Source organism: Balaenoptera acutorostrata, chromosome 13, assembly GCF_949987535.1.
Source record: "Balaenoptera acutorostrata chromosome 13, mBalAcu1.1, whole genome shotgun sequence".
Classification (NCBI taxonomy): Eukaryota; Metazoa; Chordata; class Mammalia; order Artiodactyla; family Balaenopteridae; genus Balaenoptera; species Balaenoptera acutorostrata.
This window is the reverse complement of record NC_080076.1, coordinates 24,307,756-24,326,383: the sequence shown is the minus strand read 5'-3', so window position 1 is coordinate 24,326,383 and position 18,628 is coordinate 24,307,756. Positions and strand designations below refer to the sequence as shown.

General features: G+C 39.5%; 1 protein-coding gene across 1 annotated transcript; it reads left to right on the top strand.

Moving 5' to 3' along the window:
* Positions 1–3,168: 3,168 nt before the first annotated feature.
* Positions 3,169–17,674, top strand: SKA1 (spindle and kinetochore associated complex subunit 1). Its single transcript, XM_007197245.2, has 7 exons — positions 3,169–3,386; positions 4,021–4,119; positions 6,805–6,929; positions 9,071–9,168; positions 12,623–12,760; positions 16,335–16,504; positions 17,353–17,674. The coding sequence occupies exons 2-7, from the start codon at positions 4,032–4,034 to the stop codon at positions 17,499–17,501; spliced, it is 768 nt and encodes a 255-aa protein (XP_007197307.2). The 5' UTR covers positions 3,169–3,386; positions 4,021–4,031; the 3' UTR covers positions 17,502–17,674.
* Positions 17,675–18,628: the final 954 nt, after the last annotated feature.

Here is an 18,628-nt window from a genome sequence, read left to right as displayed (position 1 = left end):
TTTCTCTGAAGACTAGAGTTCACGTTACTTTTGTTCATATTTCTTGCAAGGAACAGTCCAGCAATTTCTTACATCTTGCTCTTTTCATTTTTTTTCCTCTTGTCATATGACTGTCCAGAGGTACTTCAACAGGAAAGGGAAGATAGGTGCAGGTCAGGACATTGCTATCCTGGAAGAAATAAATTATTGAGATTCCAAACACAAATAACTTTCTCTCAACCAACCATCTCAGCTTGAAAAAGAATGAAAAAAAAATCTTCTTGACATAGTGAAAGAGATGGAGATGAGAATGGATGAATATATAAAGGATTCAGAACTTGACAATATCAGTATCATAAGTAAAATCCTTCTCAGAACACTATGGAAGTGAATAATGAATTGTAGCAATGGTTCTGGAATTTTTCCAAGGAATTATATCAGCAATACAATCATTCCAATGCAGAATAGCTCTCTTTCCTACTTGTAATTTGGGGATGACAATGGAACATAGCTTCTCTGTGGAAAGAGATGGGATACCAATAAATTTTAATTCCCCATAACATAATTTCTGTGAGGCAAGTTGTCTCTTTCACCTTGAATGACTCATAACCCTGAAGAAGACAGGTTTTTGTTTTGTTTTTACTTCTCCCTGTCCCCATTGTCTCATAAAAGCAGCTAGATTTTCCTGAGAAACTACCTGTGTCCTACTCTCAGACTTTGTGTTTTGGGTAGGGCTGTCCTGGCTTCCAGCTCCAGGCTACCTAGCGAATCAGACCATTTCACCCCTCCAAATTAGACTGATTGATTCAGAGTGGGCAGATGACCCAAGTCAGCCTGATGAGATTCCATCCTGGGGTTTTGCTAAATCTCTTAGGAAAGCAAGAACTGCTAACCCATTGAGGTATATATAAGTCTGGAGGTACCAGAGGTCACCATAGGGAAAAGGCCACCTGAGAATGGAACCAACAGGGAGGAACGCATAAGTGAGAGATGGAGATGGCTTCCTAATAGTATGCTTGAGTACCTGGGTTCAGCTGTAACTGAACACACACACACACACACACACACACACACACACACACACACACACACACGCTTTACAGTTTTATAAGCCATATAAAGTCTTTTTCCTTTCTTAAGTCAGTTTGGATAGAGTTTCTGTCATTGCAACTGAAGGAGTCCTGACAAGTAAACCAGTCCCAGGAAGAAATAAGAAGTAGGCAGTGTGATCCAACTACTCATTTCTATATTTTTTCCACATTTCCCCCCTCTCGTCTTGTATTCAGTGCCTTTATGCTCTCTTCTTCTTGTTTATTTTCTCATGGGAAGTAATCTGATAATGTTTGTCCTTGATGCTGCAGGGTGAATTTCTGTTATTATGTTATTTTTCATAGAATGTTGACATTTTAAGCCTTACATTTAGTCCTACAATGAAAGGCTTTGTTCCTGCTAAAGGAATTTAGTTCTAAATAAGTAGGCCTGTTGCAATTAAAAGAGATTTAAGAAATGTATCAACCAAATAACAATGTGTAAATATTGTTTGGATTCTAATTCAAACAAATCAATAGTTTTTGTTTGTTTGTTTGTTTTTTAAATTTATTTTATTTATTTTGGCTGCGTTGGATCTTCACTGCTGCCCACGGGTTTTCTATAGTTGTGGGAGCAGGGGCTACTCTTCATTGCAGTGTGCGGGCTTCTCATTGTGGTGGCTTCTCTTGTTGTGGAGCACGGGCTCTAGGCACAAGGGCTCAGTAGTTGCGGCTCGCGGGCTCTGGAGCGCAGGTTCAGTAGTTGTGGCACACGGGCTTAGTTGCTCCACGGCATGTGGGATCTTCCCGGATCAGGGCTCGAACCCATGTTCCCTGAATTGGCAGGCGGATTCTTAACCACTGGGCCACCAGGGAAGCCCAAATCAACAGTTTTTAAAATAAACATTTTTTTTAAAGTTTCTATCTTTAGGAGGTAAATATGGAAATGTTTTTGGATGAAAAGATACAATGTTTGAGATTTGCTTCAAAATATTCCAGGAGGCAAGGCGTGGGAGGAGAGGAGGTATGGATGAAACAACATTTGCAATAAATTAATGACGGTTGAAGCTGGATGATGGGTTGAGCATGGGGTTCATTGTACTCTTCTTTCTAATTTTATATGTTTGAAATTTTCCATAATAAAAGGTTTTTAAAAGTAATAAGTAGAAATGGCCAAGGCAGGTATTCACTGACCCAGAATCTCATTCTCCCTTACAAAAAGCAACCCTATATTGTTGAGGATGCAATGTAACTGTCCAGATCAAAAAAATTTTAATGATTGTTTTTTCTAGTCTCCTTTGCAGATGTGAGTGACCAGTGGAAAGCAAATAGAAGCCATTAGGGGTGATTTCCAGGAAAACTCTTTAAAAGTGCTGTTTCAGCTAAGTCTTTCTCAAAGAAATGAGAAAGGAAATGGCAGTTGTCTTGCACCACAGGCAACCTTAACTCCAGAATGCATGATGCCATGGACGGTGGTACCAAAAAGATGGAACGAATGTGGATCCTTGATGACTGTGGAGCAACCACACCAGCCCTGGGATGCTTTCCCCCCTTTTCTTCAACAAGGGGAATTAAACTTTTCCCCCCCTTTTTTTCTTTTTTGCGGTGCCAGGCGGCTTGGGGGAATCTCAGTTCCCCGACCAGGGATCAAACCCTGCCCACGGCAGTGAAAGCACAGAGTCATAACCACTGGACCAACAGGGAATTTTTTTTTTTTATTTGCATTTGCCCTTACAGACACTAAATTCCACGAAGACAGGGTGTCTCAGTCTTACAGCTCACACACTTGGCTGCTTTTTGGAAGTGGCTGGTGTTTTTAAAAATATTAAGGTTTGGGATCCACTTACAGAGTGTCTGAATTCACTGATTTGGGGTACGGCTTAGACACTGGAATTTGTTAAAAGCTGCCCTGGTGATTCTAATGTGCAGCCAATTTGGAGACCCAGTTTAAGCTCGCGATTTGATCCCCCGAGCGCTTGGCCCTGGCTGCTGGACGGTCAGGATTGGGTGACCGACTGAAATCACCCGTTACGGCACGGAGTAGGAGGGGCACTTGTCCTGGCAGCCTTTCGCGCCCGAGCCAACCCAGCTCCGCCTTTTCCCCGGCCGGGCCCCGCACCACTGCCCCGCCCCCGCACCACTGCCCCGCCCCCGGCCCCGCTCCGCTGCGGCCCTGGGTAAACCTGGAAACGCAGGAGGCCGCTAAGCCGTGTTCCGGGAGCGCTGATGTGCGCTTGCGCGGTACCAAGACCCGGCGGGCAGTTTGAATTTCGCTCCCGGAGTTGGGTCTCGCCATCCTGGGCTTCCGGTGGAGACTGGAGGGGTCTTCTCGCCTCGCGACCGCACTGAGTGGGCCCTTTGCTCCCGGACCCTCACGAGGTTGGAGTCTGGTGTTGAGGATCCCGCCTTCGGAAGCGGGCGGAAGGCATTGCTTGGGCGGGGTGGGGGGCTCGGGGCGGTGCCGCGTGGGGCGGAAGAGGGCTTGACCTTGCTTCGCCCGGTTAGCCGGGGTGGATGCTTTAGACCTCATTAACCCTCGGAGTGAATAGTACCTGATTTCTTTCCTCCTTTCCCTCCACCTCCTTACCGACCCCAAATAGTAAAGGCCCAAACCCAACAGCATGGGAGAAATGCTTACCTGGACCCGTTTCTTTGAACTTACTGTGTTTTTCCTTAAAATTCTTGGGTCTTTGAGTTTTCAAAGAAAATACCAATGTTGTCTGTATGTGTAAGTAAAGGCATTTGTCCCCTTAAATCTATAAGGAAATGACACAGGCTTATCCCCTGTACCCTGGTTTGGGATGCATTAACTACAGAAAGCTCTAAGACAAGTCAGTACTGGACTTTGGACAGAAACTGAATTTTGTAGAATTGAAAGATATTGCTCTTGAGTTTTTGTACTTTCTTTTCAGGGAGATGTGACTTACTGGGTATTTACCATTCTTGGATATTGAAAGTGAATATAAATTTGTCTGGCTTCTCTTTTTTTATAAATGTATATCTTTTTCTTCAGAGGCTTAAAGGATGGCCTCCTCAGATCTGGAACAATTATGCTCTCATATTAATGAAAAGATTGGCAATATTAAAAAAACTCTGTCATTAAGAAATTGTGGTAAGTAAAACAGATTCCACTGACTTTGTACATACAAAATGCGTTATGATTATTGTCCCACTTTGATATCTTATGCCTGGTTAAGTGAATGTATCTTAGAAAGGTAATTTTAAGTTTCGAATGGTGATTCTTAAAACAGTCTGCCCTCAGTATTTTGAATATTGCAGAGGATACTAAAATGTAAGTTACATTGAACAATGAACTAGCTATTAATTATATTTATTTACTTATGTTTTTCTGAGACACACAAGGCAGAATAGTAAGATTTGAAAGTTATTTAGTGTTCCTAGTTCTAGAGCTAAGTAGAGATACTAAAAGACAAGGAAAACACCAGAAGTGGAAAAGATCCACAGAGATAGAAGTAGCCCATAACCCATCTTACAGACTGCTTTGGAGGAAGCTGATCAATATATATCACTAGGAAACAATTAATTGAAAATGAAGTCAATTTTTTAAACATCCAGAAACTTGTAAATTGTAACCATCTTCCAAGATATTTTGAAGTGCTGAAAGTGGATGATGCAATGGAAGTGCAGAGAAGTAGGAGATCCTTGTGAAGTCTGGAAAAATATTGTTTACAAAAATGATGTACTTCCCAACCATATCTAGGAAAGCTAAAGATTTATTGATAGGTGGAATTCCATCTGCTGGGAAGATCCTGTTGAACTTTTATTGTAGTTTGTATTATGAATTGATAATTTAAAAAAATTCAAATATGAAATTATACTGTTGGAATGTCTTTTCAAATTATCCATGTCCTTCTGAGACTTTGATATTCTATGTCTCTTGTTGGGAACCACTAATAAAGAGCCTCATCCATTTTACAGTTGGTGGCTGACATATTCTGTAGAAAGTTAAAGCTGAAGGGACTGTGGGTTTATCTTCTCAAGCCACCTGGTCTCTCACATGAGGAAACTGAGGCTCAGAAGTCAGGTGACTTGCCCTGGTCCCCCAGCTCATGGGTAGTCAGTTGGAACTACAGGTTTTGTGTCTCGATTCCCAGTGTAGTACTTGTCTTCTTCTATGCCACTTTTATTGAATAATCTGAAAAAGGACATTTAGGTTTTTAATAAGCAGTCTTCTTTAGATTCTCTTTCTGAGGGCATGATTACTATTGGAAAAATATAATTTAGAGATCTGTTAAACGATCAAACCTTGAATTCAAATGACCCCATCAAAGCGTGAAGCCTGGATGAAGCAGTCTGACCTGTTAGATAACTACACACTGGGTAACCATCATTTGTACGTGGGGAGAACAATTTGTCTGTTTGGTTCCATGACCTATTTAGGAAAACCTAGTAATTTGTTTGCCACTTTGGCTGCTGTGATTTACTAGATCACTACTATGAAAAGTAGTGAATTTGCTTAGTGAATTTATTTTACTACAAATCAGCAAACAAGGCCCTAAAATTTAGGTGACTAAGTTATTTGTGATACCAGTATATCCAACTAGTTGTTTTACCGCCTGTAATTAATCTCAGCAAAGACATCAACACTCTGACTTGTTAATTTCTTTTAGTTGTTATGAACCTACTGTCAAATGCAATTTGCATTGCTTTGTTAGATTACGTCGATTAATAGTAGTTTGCCTTTACTGAGTGCTTTACTAGGTTCCAAGCACAGTGCTCGCCCATCTTATATGTACTTTCCTACTTCTCAGTAACCCTCTGAGGGCAGGTACTGGTGTCTCTGACTTCAGACCTGGAGGCTTTAGCCATTTCACTCTACTGCATCTGTAATCTATAGATGTGGTCACAGGATGTTTTCAGTTATGTTATGTGTATTTCATGATTTGGTTACTAGAAGTGAAGATGGAAAGATTTGATTGTGAAGATAGTTTTCCTTTTTGTGCTTTTGATCTGCCCTTAAAAATTCTTTTTTTTACTACTTCTCTTATTTCTAGGGAGGAGGGGACTCTGGTTTTCCCATCCTCGTATCTAGGGAGCTAGAGAGAGGGACTAGGAGGTGGGGTTGGGAATCTGAGAGCAGGCTACTCTCCACCGCCTCCCACCCATACTTGCAGGCCAGTCCAAAACATAAGCTTATCTTCCTGGCCAGTGATTAGAATTTCTCAGGTTTACACATTCACTGAAGATACAGCCCATGAAGAGGGATCCTGGCCTCGTTTGGGATTCTCACTTTCAGCATCCTGTGCTTTGAAGTCCCAAAGCCTTGGCTCTTATTCCCATTAAAACCAAATATATTAGGTTGCTGAGAGTGACAACCTTCTCTCTCCAGCATTCCTCTGTACCTCGTCCCCCGCCCCACCACCATTAGGGCTGCTGTAGCATCAGCTGACACGTACTGCCTGGTCTGTGGTTCGCTCTTCATGTGGAAGCCCTTGGTGATTTACCTTTTTCTCATAAGAGCTCAACTATGCATGTAAAAGGGTGTGTATTTTATCTAGCATTTCTAGGTGTTTTATTAGTGGAACAGTTCTCCAGAAGCAAAAGATTCAGGGGATACAGTGTAATTATCTCTCCCTTCCTTTTTTTTCATATTACTTAGAAATGAGTTCTTAAGATTATCCATAGAGACAGTTCTTAGGGGCTGAAACAATAGTTCTTTCTCAACCCTCAGTGTCTCTTTAAGGTAGAGCTCTGTCCCAAGAGTTCAGTTGGATACGTGTATGTTTTTTGCTTTTCTATACATTTTATTTTCCATTTTATCTTTGTTTATCAATAGGGCAAGAACCTACCCTGAAGACTATATTAAATAAAATAGGAGATGAGATCATTGTAGTAAATGAACTTCTAAATAAATTGGAATTGGAAATTCAGTATCAAGAACAAACCAACAGTTCACTCAAGGTAATGGTTTTCTAGTGAAAAAAACAAAATAAAAAGGCAATAGATACAGACTCCCTAATCACCAGGGAATCCTTAAGGATTCTTTAAGTTTATAATGTTCTTAGCTTTGTAAGTTATTATTAACGGTAAAAAGTGCCATTTGCATTTTATTTTCCCAGTATAAAGGACTCCAGAGTTCCAGATGTGTTTCTTCCTGCATGGTGGTAGCCAATCTATTTACTAAAAAGGAATATTTCCTAAATAATTGTGTTTTTTTTTGGCTGTGTTCGGTCTTTGTTGTGGTGCATGGGCTTTGTCTAGTCGCGGCAAGCGGGGGCTACTCTTCGTTGCAGTGCACGGGCTTCTCATTGCGGTGGCTTCTCTTGTTGCGGAGCACGGGCTCTAGGCGTGCGGGCTTCAGTAGTTGCAGCACGAGGGCTCAGTAGTTGTGGCACGCAGGTCCTAGAGCATGCGGACTTTAGTAGTTGCGACGCGTGGGCTCAGTAGTTGTGGCGCATGGGCTTAGTTGGTCAGTGGCATGTGGGATCTTCCCAGACCAGAAATTGAATCCATGTTCCCTGCATTGGCAGGCAGATTCTCAACCACTGCGCCACCAGGGAAGTCTCTCCTAAATAACTCTTGGTAGGTTTAATTTAAATAAGTGATCTCCTGGGAGGGCGATGTAGGAGGAATGCCTGCCCTGGGGTTTGGAGATGTGGATTCTCACGCTGGCTCCCCGAAGCACCTTCTGCCACGCTGAGAAGGTCATTTTTCCTCTTGGGGTCTCAGCGTCCTCATTTGAAAAGTAATGGGTCATACCGAACTATTTCTTGGGTCCCTTCTATTCTGCATTTCTCTGTTTCTATAGAATATAGTATAAGGATTCTCAAGCAAAGAAAAACTTGAGCCTCATTCACACACACATTTTATTCTAAATAAGCCTTCACCTAATCAAAGTGCTAGTGTACTTTCTGATGGGATGGGAAAATACTCAATCTGTACCATAATTACCTCATGCTCTTAGAGCCATTGATATGGTCAAGGTGGCCTCTATGGTCCTTTGTAAGCCTTATAATCCTCAATGTCTGTAAAGATTTTTCAGCTCTGGGACTGGGCATGATTGTGCCTATGCTACTATCAGTTGAAATGAAATTAGTATCTCTGAACATCATTCATCTGTTTAAAAGAAAGATGTTATACAAATTCAAAACAGAAACCAATAATGGTTTCACTTCTACCCTGCCCAAGAATGCCCAGGGTTAGGTGTGGGTTTCGAGAATGTTCAACTCAGGATTAAAGACTATTTGGAATTTTTGTTTACATTATGATTGAAAATCAGATGATGGGAATCCAAAGGTACAGAGTATTTTTCTTATTAAATTTGCATGAGTTCATAACCTCAAGTTCTAGGGAAAGTTAAATAAAGACAACACAAAATGAAAGTGGTTATGATCAAGTAGGAATTTTCATTAAGCTGGAATATATGAAAGCCGTTCCAAGCAGTATCTCATCGTTGCATTCCGGGAATGCATTATCACTCTGGTGCTGGGGAACGTTTGCTAAGTCAACAAAAGCACTTTACCAGAATGAGAAACATAAATCTTTCATATACTTTTCAGTTGCTTCCCAAGGTTAAAGTATTTTAGAAAGACATGAATGTCAACCCTGCCTGTTGTAATGTTATTCTAACAATTGTCCTCTGAAAAAATCCAGTAGAGAAAAATAATATATTACCGTCCAAAATCAGCTCGAGAAACCAAAGGGCTCTTTTTAAATATTGCTGTATTCAATGCTTTTTCACCGCTCTGCTCTTTGAATACTCAGAATCATTGTGATTGTGGTACATAGTCTTTCATGCTCTTTTTTAAATAATTAATTAATTAATTAATTAATTAATTAATTTGGCTGCGCTGGGTCTTAGTTGCAGCATGCAGGATCTTCGTTGCCGCATGCGGGATCTTTGTTGCAGCATGCGGGCTCTTAGTTGCGGCATGTGGGATCTAGTTCCCTGACCAGGGATCGAATCCGGGCCCCCTGCATTGGGAGTGCAGAGTCTTTACCACTGGACCACTGGGGAAGCCCCTTTCATGTTCTATCTAACATGTTAAAACACACACAGGCCGGACAGATGCTTATTTGTGAGCTTTTTGTTTTTATTTTAGGAACTCTTTGAATGTCTTGAAGAAGATTATAAAGATGTGGAACATCTCAAAGAAAACATTCCTCCCCATTTGCCTCAAGTAACAGTAACCCAGAACTTGTAAGTGTGTTTATAATTATTTTTACTATCTGGTTTTATAAAACTATTAAAACAAACACTTCAAATCTTTTTGCTTTTCTATATACTTGCAATTTTGTTAGTGATTATCCAGGGTTTTTTTTGTTTGTTTTGTTACTTATACAAGAAATAGTCTTTCCCCCATCTTTACCAGTTTTCTTATCCCACAGTCTCTGGGAAAAATGTCCCCCCTCTTTCCCAAGGGTAAGTCTCCTCTAGACTGTCTTTTTCTACTTTTTCTCATTTCTTTCCCTTAGAGCAGAGTTTGTCAGCCTTGGCTCTATTGGCATTTTAGGTCAGATAATTCTTTTTTGTGAAAATAGCATGTTTAGTAGCATCCCTGCCCTCTTCCAACTAAATATCAGTAGCCCCCTGTATCCCCTCCCACCTCCACCCCTCCACCCAGTTGTGACAATGAAAAATGTCGCCAGACATTGCCATATGTCTTTTGGGGGGCAGAATTTCCCCTGACCCTTGAGAACCACTGCCTTAGGGTAAAACTAAACTTAATGAGCTTCCCATCTTAAAAACAGCTCAAGGAACAAAAGCTTAGCTCTGTTTTTACCCTCAAAGTACTGTCCTACCTCTGTCTGTTCACTGCCAGTGTATGTTCGTGCCTGCCCTTTTCCTGAAGCCCCTAAAACCTAGCCTTTGCTGTTAATTACTACCATACTTATGAAAATGATTGCTTGAAGGTCACAAAGAGGTAAAAAATACCTCTTCAGCCCTGATTCTTTTCAGATTTTATTTTGCTGCCCATCTTTTTGAAATTCTGTTATTTGCACTGCCACTGCGCTTTCTTAGTTGTCATCCTACATTTTCGACTAGGCTGCCTCCTTTTTCTCTGCCCTCTTTTAAATTACAAGTATGTCCTAAAGCTCTGTTTTACTCACGCTTACTTAGCACCATTATTAATGCTCTCAAATGTCCAACTCTGGCCTTGACATGGCATCTAGTTCTGTTTTAATCGCTTGCTGGGAATCTCATGAATGAGCTGTTCTCTCCTCCAGCTTCGCGTGTCTAAGACTAAACTGTCTCCTTGTTACCCACCCATCACCTAGACAGGAACTCGACATCTTCAACCTGTCTCTCTGTCTCGTAGCCCCAGCCGTCCATGCGGCCTCTGCAGGGTTTTGTCTGTCCCTGCCCTCCCTCTGATTGTCTGGCTCCATGAGGTCTTCTGTCATCTTTTGTCTTCATGATTGGGGAGCTCCTGTGTTTTGTCTTTCCAGTATTTCTCCACTCCCATCTCTCCAGTCCTCTGCCCATAATTGTATTTCTTTTTTTCTTTAACTTTATTGAAGTATAGTTGATTTACAAAATTATATTTCTAAAAGGGGGCTCCAAGTACGTAAAAACATTCCATGGCTAACTTAACTTTTTAACTTTCGAATGTATCGTATATACAGAAAAGTAATTAAAGTATTATTAGTGTAAATTAAAGAAGCATGATAAACATCAGCGTATCCACCAGTCAGATTAAGAAATAGGACACTACCAGTACCTACAGCACTTTTTCTATTGCAGACCCTCCCTCTATCAAAGAGGTAATCATCCTGGAGTTTATGATAATCACAGTTTTGCGTATGTGTTTCCACAAACAACATACTGCTTAAGTTTGAAAACTGAAAGGAAGGCATGAACCTTGCTGTGTAGGAAAAGAGCCATGTTGCTGCTGATAGTTGAAGGTCTCCAGGAAAAGATAAGCTCAACAGAGTCCCTTGCATGTCAGGGTACCTTGGAATTTCACTCCAAGAAGAGAAAATTAGTGGGCAAGGTCATGAATAAATGCTAGGAACAGAGGTCATCATAGGATATCTGCCAGGGTTGTTGGGCTAGACATTGGCTACCCAGCAGGAATATGGCCCGAGGAATAGGAGGAATTTTCTTCTAAACTCACTATGGCCTAGCGTCAGCTTTTAGGGCCAGGCCACAGCAGAACCTTTCTATAGGTAGAAATGGTTATTTTCAGTTGATACACACAGCAGGGCCTAAAGATAAGCAAGTACAGGTAAGAATCAGCCAGGCTTACCGTGGAGTCTCAGGTTAGGATTCATGTAAGGATCATGCTACCATAACATCAGGCATCTTCATCTTGACAACCCACCATGTGGCCGTATCCTCATCACACCACCTCAGTCAGGCCTGGTTGCCCTCTGTGTCTGGTACTCAGCTGTCGTCTTGGCATCTCACTTCCCTGTCTTTCCTGGGATTCCCTTCCCTTGCTCCTGGGTTGGATCTTCTCTTTCCTGTATCCCGTCTCCATTTACCGCTTGACTTGCTGCCTGCAACAGGGCTCCATTCCTTCCTTGGCAGTTAAACAACCTAGAAGATACAGCCTATTTGTAGACTCTATTTGCTTGTGGGTAGGAGCTATACTAGGCTTCTCACTGACTCCAGAAATTGGGCAGGACTGAGCCAAGGGTGACCCGTGCTCATTGCTGGCAACTAAAATGAGTCTGTAGCAGGCAGGATTGATATAGTAAGTCCTTACTTACGAACCTTCAAGTTGCAAACTTTCAAAGGTGTGAACATGCGTTCGCATGTCCAATCATGTAAGTTAGTTCACGTGTCTGGCGTACATTGCCACATGCGTGCATCGTCACATGCGTGCATCCTCTACAAGTGGTTGTGCTTTTGTGTACTTTGGGGTACAGTACAGTATTGTATAGAGTACAGTAGTACAGTATCTTTATTTCAAGCCCAGGATATCCAGAAACAAGAGTAAAAGCAGCGGTGATATAGCTGGTACTGGTAAGAAGCGCCAGCTGTTGTACTGTACTACCGTACTTTTCAAGGTACTGTACTGTAAGATTAAAAATGTTTTCTTTATTTTTTGTGTGTGTTTTTTAGGTATTATTTGTGTAAAAAGTATATAAACCTATTACAGCACAGTACTACGTAGCTGATTGTGTTAGTTGGGTACCTAGGCTAACTTGTTGGACTTAGGAACAAATTGGACTTACGAACACACTCTTGAAACGGAACTCATCTGTATGTAGGGTACTTACTGTACTAGCAACCAATGGGATAAATTAGAAAGATAGAAATATAAGGTGATTGATGTTTCCATGTCCAGAAATAGGGAAGTCAGGAAGAAAAGCCATGTAGAAGTTAAATTCAACTTTACGCATATTGACTTTGAGAAGCCAGTGGGATAACTGATGAAGCTGTTTGGCACATGTTCTACTTACACCATGTTTTGAGTGTGTAAAGAGCAATTATATTACTGAAGATTTAGGGACTTGATTTTTTAGCATTCTCACTATTCAGATCTTCATGAGCGTTAATGGTAGGGATAGAAAAAAAGGTTGGCTATAAACCTATAACAAGATGAATCATGTGTTTGATACTGATCATTTTCAGTTGCAAAGCTTTCTCGTATGCTGCAGAATTCTGACGATTACCTGTACATCTGTGCATCTCTATTCTGTAGTGTTAATGGATCAGATCTTGACCCTGAAGAACCAGTCAAAGTTGAGGAACCTGCACCCACAAAGAAGCCCTCCAAAGAACAAAAAAATGTTAAAGAAATGCCATTTATAACTTCTGATGAGTTTAATGGCATTCCTGCGTAAGTATTTAAGATAAACTTTAAGATAAATTCAGCTCTTTAATAATCAACATACATGTTGATAAGTATAAACCTAGATTATATTAATTGTAACATGCTGTGTTCCAACATCGATCTTTTCTAAAATAGTTTTACATTGCACTGTGAAAATGCAGGAAATCTTTTGTTGAAGACGTTTAAAACTATGTTTTTTGTTTAGTTGTAAAACCTTTTCATAGAGAGATCTAGAGATGGATCAATTTGTTGCTGAGTCCTCTCAGGGTCATTTTATGATACAGATTTATCCAGTTACATTTCAGAAGTAGCTTCAGTTCTGCTACAATTTTAAGGAAAGTGAGTGTGTTGTATAGGTTTGAGAATTAGAACAGAGAGTGCTGTGTTTGTTTGGTTTCCATTTGTCCATTAACTTACGCCACACACTTGTTTGAGTCTGTGCTCTATTCTGCGGTCTGGGTCACTGAGGAAAAGAATACAGGGTGAATAAGACAGGATGCCTCCCCTGAGAGAGGGCACCTTTGCTCTTCACAGATGACATTGATGGGGAACCAATTATGGAAATCCATGTTTTTAAACTCTCATAATTCCAGGGCTTTACTTATTAACTTCTAGGCTTTATATTATTACATTTCTTGTTACTTTCTTATACACATAATGCATGTTGTTAGAAAATGTTTGTTGTTAGAAGATAACTCATCTGTAATTCCACCACTCAGACAAGAGAGAGTATTTCCTTCTATATTTTAATTTCACCTACATAACAAGTTGTTTCTGATTGTCATTACAACAATGTAGTTATTCTGTGAATATAGTTTACATACTTTTTTTTATCATGAGCATTTTTCCATCATTAACTATCATGGAAAACTTGGATTTTAATAGTTGTATAATATTTTATTGTGTGGCTACTCTATAAGTTATTTAAGCATGACCTTATTAAATATATGGGTTGATTGCATTGTTATGAAGAATGGCACAATGAAATTTCTTTTGGACAAGTCTATTTTAGAATTCCTTATTCCCTTGAGATAGTGTCCTAGGAGGAGAATCCCTGGGGCAAAGGGCATGATTAGTTTACTTGTCTGAGAGTTGTCTATCTGGATTTTGTTGTTTTTTAATGAATAGACTTTATTTGTTAGAACAGTTTTAGGTTTATAGAAAATTTGAGCAGATAGTACATTGTTCTCATACCTGAAAGCAGTTTCCCCTATTACTAACATCTTGCATTAGTGTGATACATTTGTTATCATTGATAAACCAGTCTAGATACTATTAACTAGATATTAACTAAAGTCTGTAGTTTATATTGGGGTTCACTCTTTGTGTTGTACAGTCTATGGATTTTGACAAATGCGTAATGTCATGTGTCCACCATGATAAGAATAGTTTCACTGCCCTAAAAATACCCTGTATGCCACCCTCTCATCTCTCCCCCTTGAGCCCCTGGCAGCCACTGATCTTTTTACTGTCTCTATAGTTTCCCTTTTCCTGGGTGTCATATAGTTGGAGTCATACACTGTAGCCTTAGTAATATGCATTTAAGGTTCCCCTCATGTCTTTTCATGGCTTGATAGCGCATTTCTTTTTATCGCTGACTAATATTCCATCGTGTAGATGTAGCACAGTTTGTTTATCCATTCATCTGTTGAACAACATTTTGGTTACTTCCAGTTTGGGGCAATTATGACTAAAGCTGCTGTGAACATTCACGTGCAGGTTTTTGTGTGGACGTGTTTTCAGCTCACTTGGGTCAACACCTAGGAGTGTGATGGCTGGATCCTATGGTAAAACCGTTTAGCTTTGTAAGAAGCTGTCAAACTGTCTGCCATAGTGGCTGTACCATTTTGCATTCCCAACAGAATGAGAGTTCCTGTTGTTCCCTGTACTCACCTGCATTTAGTTTTGTCAGTTTTTTTCTATTAGCTATTCTAGTAAGTATAATGTACCTCATTGTTTTACTTTTCAGTTTCCTGATGACATAGGATGTTGACCATCTTTTCATATGCATAGTAGCCACTTGAAAAATATCTGGCAGTTTCACTGTTCTGAGACTAGGAATGAGGCTGACAATTCCCTTTAGTTTTTTTGTTTGTTTGTTTGATTTGGTCACTTGGTCCTTTCCTTTATTGACAGCTTTATTGTCACCAAAATTCTGTTTCATGCTATTCAGTTTTTTAAATTGTTGTTGTTATTGTTGTTGCCCATCGGCTGAGCTAAAGAGAAGAACAAATGGCTGTGAGAACATTGGAATAGAAGGGTCTTCAGAAAATGCTTCCTTGAAAGGAGGATATTAGAATAGTCATGGTAGAGTATTCATTTTTAAACTAAGGAGTTATTTAACGAATGACTACGAGAAGTCATTCATTAAATAACGAGAAGTTAGAAGATTAGGGTAAGAAGAATGTGTTCCAAGCATGGGACTTTATTTATCTTTAAAAAATTAATACTGAGATGGAATTAAAGTGGAAAACATTGGCACTTGTTTTGAGGAAATTAGGAAATAGTTCACATGATTTAAAGGAATTGCATTGTGTTGAGCTGTGGCATCAACTGTGGAAATTGTGGTTAGAAAAATGAGTGGTGAAAATGAATCTAGAAAGGAAGGGAATAATGAAAATGAATGGGTTTTGGTCAATAAGAACATTTTCCTTTAAACATATTTATATATTATTTTATCTTAAGGAAGTTTCGATTAGAAAACTGCCCCTTTGAATAGAGGCAAAGGTCAGAGTTTAACATAATGAATCCATGTTTGTTGAAGGGAAAAATTGAAGCAGATGATGAAAATTTTGTTTTTGGTCTGTACAGACCACTCAAAATCAAGGGTCTCCTATTCTTATAGTCTAAGACTCTGGTGACTGGGAGGACGGGCAGGAGGGAGATTGGATTGGAAGAGTGGGCTTTAGAGTGAAAGAGACAATGCTTAAGGGCATTTGAGTTCAGAATGAATAGTGAGCCGTCTGTCGAGGCTGCCTGTAGTTCTTCTCTGCCGGCCAGCTGTGCAGCTTAACTTCCGGGCCCTTTCGTCCCTTTGCAGCCCCTGCACCATCAGTTCTTCTTCGTCTCAATCAGCATTGTCATCTTTGTTGTCACATTTGTCATCCTTCATCTTCTCTTCCCTCTCTTCCTCCTCCCTTTTTCTTTTTCTCTCTGAACAGATCCATTTTTGCAGGAAACTAGAGTGGCATGAGTCATATAATTTATTAATATTAAAATTTTTCTTTCCCTTGCTCACAAACATTTAAAAATATTTAAATAAACTTCTATTTGCAATTAATCAGTCTATTTGAATCAGAGTCTGAAAGCCTATTTTAAATTGTAATGTTAATTCTGTAGGTGGAGAATAGGAACTTATGTATCCAGACATAACTAGGGAAGATAAACACTAATATATTGTGGTCTCTAATTTTTCAACGGTTGAGATGTGTCTGGTTTATTTGGAAGTTGGTGTAAAATTTTTTATATAGAATACTAATAGCTTTGCTACTGTATAAAGTCATCATATGTAAATGTTTTGCAAAGAAAACAATTGTGTATGATGATTCTTGAGAAAAATTAATCATTTTCTTTTTTACAGGTACATGAAATCACGCTTAACCTATTGTCAAATTAATGATGTTATTAAAGAAATCAACAAGGCAGTAGTTAGTAAATATAAGATCTTACATCAACCAAAAAAGTCTATGAGTTCTGTGGCCAGAAATCTCTATCACAGATTTATTGATGAAGAAACGAAGGAAACCAAAGGTAAAATGAGAGTATATATATGTGTACATGTCAACTGTTTGGAATGTAACTAAACATGAGAAACAAGATTAATTCCAGAAACTTCTAACTCTAGAGAGGTAGTTCTCAATCAGGGGCAGTTTTCCCACCAGGGAACATTTGGCCATCTCTGGAGACATTTTTGGTTGTTATAGCTGGGATTGGAGGTGCTACTGGCATCTAGTGAGTAGAAACCAGAGATGCTGCTAAAGTACCCTATAATGCAGAGGACAGCCCTGACAAAAAAAAGAATTATCTAGCCTAAAATGTCTGTAGTGCCGAGGCTGAGAAATACAGCATTAGAGTCTATTATGGAATGACATCCAATATTTTCAGAATTAGAATAGTAATGATAACAGTTGTTCATGCTTATACTATAGCACTTACTATGTGCCAGATAGTGTACTAAGGGCTTTAGCCCTCACAGCATCCTTGTGAGTTGTGTATTATTATTATTCCTGTTTTTCAGAGTAGGCAAAGAAGGCTTAAGTTACTTGTCCAAGGTCATTCAGTTAAGTGATAAAGCTGCTGTGGGTTTCATTCTCTTAACCACTACCATATCGCGTCTTGAAAAGTGAATTGTTCAAAAGATACCAGCAGATAGCCAGTGATATAATAAGCAGGGCTACATTTCTGAAATGCTACAGTAAACATTATGCAACTTCAGATGAAAGAATAATTATTATTTTAGCAAGAATACCAGTTCTCACTGTGGTTGGATAATGATAGGAAAAGGTGATTAATGCCATTCATAGTCATAATGTAATACATTAAAGACTCATCTTGAAAGTTGTCCTAATAAAAATTAGCATTAATATCTTTATTTTCAGGCCATTATTTTGTAGTGGAAGCTGACATAAAGGAGTTCACAGCTTTGAAAGTTGACAAGAGATTTCACGTGATACTGAATATTTTACGACACTGCCGGAGGCTATCAGAGGTCCGAGGGGGAGGACTTACCCGATATGTTGTAACATAAGGCCCTTGTGAGCTTTTGAACCAGCCAACAGTAGGGTATAGAGGCTATTCCCATAGTTTCCTTATATGTAATTTCTTTATATATAATTTCTTTAGCCGTTTCATTTTCTTTTTCTTTGTTTCTTGTAAAAATAAAACTTAAAAATAAGTAAAGCATGTATATTTTAAAATCTACTTCCTTACAGTAAATATTTAACCACCTACCATGTGAGCCTCTGTGCTAGGCATAAAAATGTTCATATTTAGTTTTTGTGTTTAGTGACAGTGCTGCTGACCCCAGTAAGAAGGTTGCAAATGTGACAATAAAAGTCAGAGTTCAAGAAGATAAGATCAAGGATATCCAGGCTGTTTGGAATTAACGGTCATTAGTGTCTAAATTCCACTAATGATATTTCAGTCTATAGGCAAAAGTTGGATCTGGAGGCAGCCCATCCACGTGGTTATTCTGCCTTCCCATATGTGGTTAAGGAACAGCTTACCTGAAACGCATTCAGTGTAAATCAGTCTGTAAACACTGACCTGTAATGAAATTATAATAAAAGTATTTTGAGATGAAAAAGATGACAAAATAAGACGTGTAAGGTCATGGAAAATGAGTGGTTGGATTGTAAGAATTTAATGGCGTTTCTCTTGCGCACTTGGGGAGGTTATTTGTCTATCTATGTCTTAGTGAGCATTCTCCAGAGAAACAGAACCAAAAGGCTACCTACCTATCTATATCTATCTCTATATCTATCTATCAATCATCTATCTATCTATCTTTCTATCTACCTATCTATCTATCATCTATCTATTGACTATCTCTTCTATATCTATCTATCTATATCTATCTATCTAATTCTCTCTCCTATCTCTTCTATCTCCCCAATCTATCTATCTATCCATTCTATCTATCTGTCTGTCTATCTATCTGTCTATCTATCTACCTATCTATCTATCTATCTACCTGTCTATCTATGGAGATTCATTATGAGGGATTGGCTCATGTGCCCATGGAGGCTGAGAGGCCCCCAGGTCTGCTGTCCGCAAGCTTGTGGATTATGGAGGCCCAGGAAAGCTGGTGGTGTGATTCAGTCTGAGTGTGAAGGCCTGAGAACCAGGGGAGCCAGGCCAGAGCAGAGGAGACGA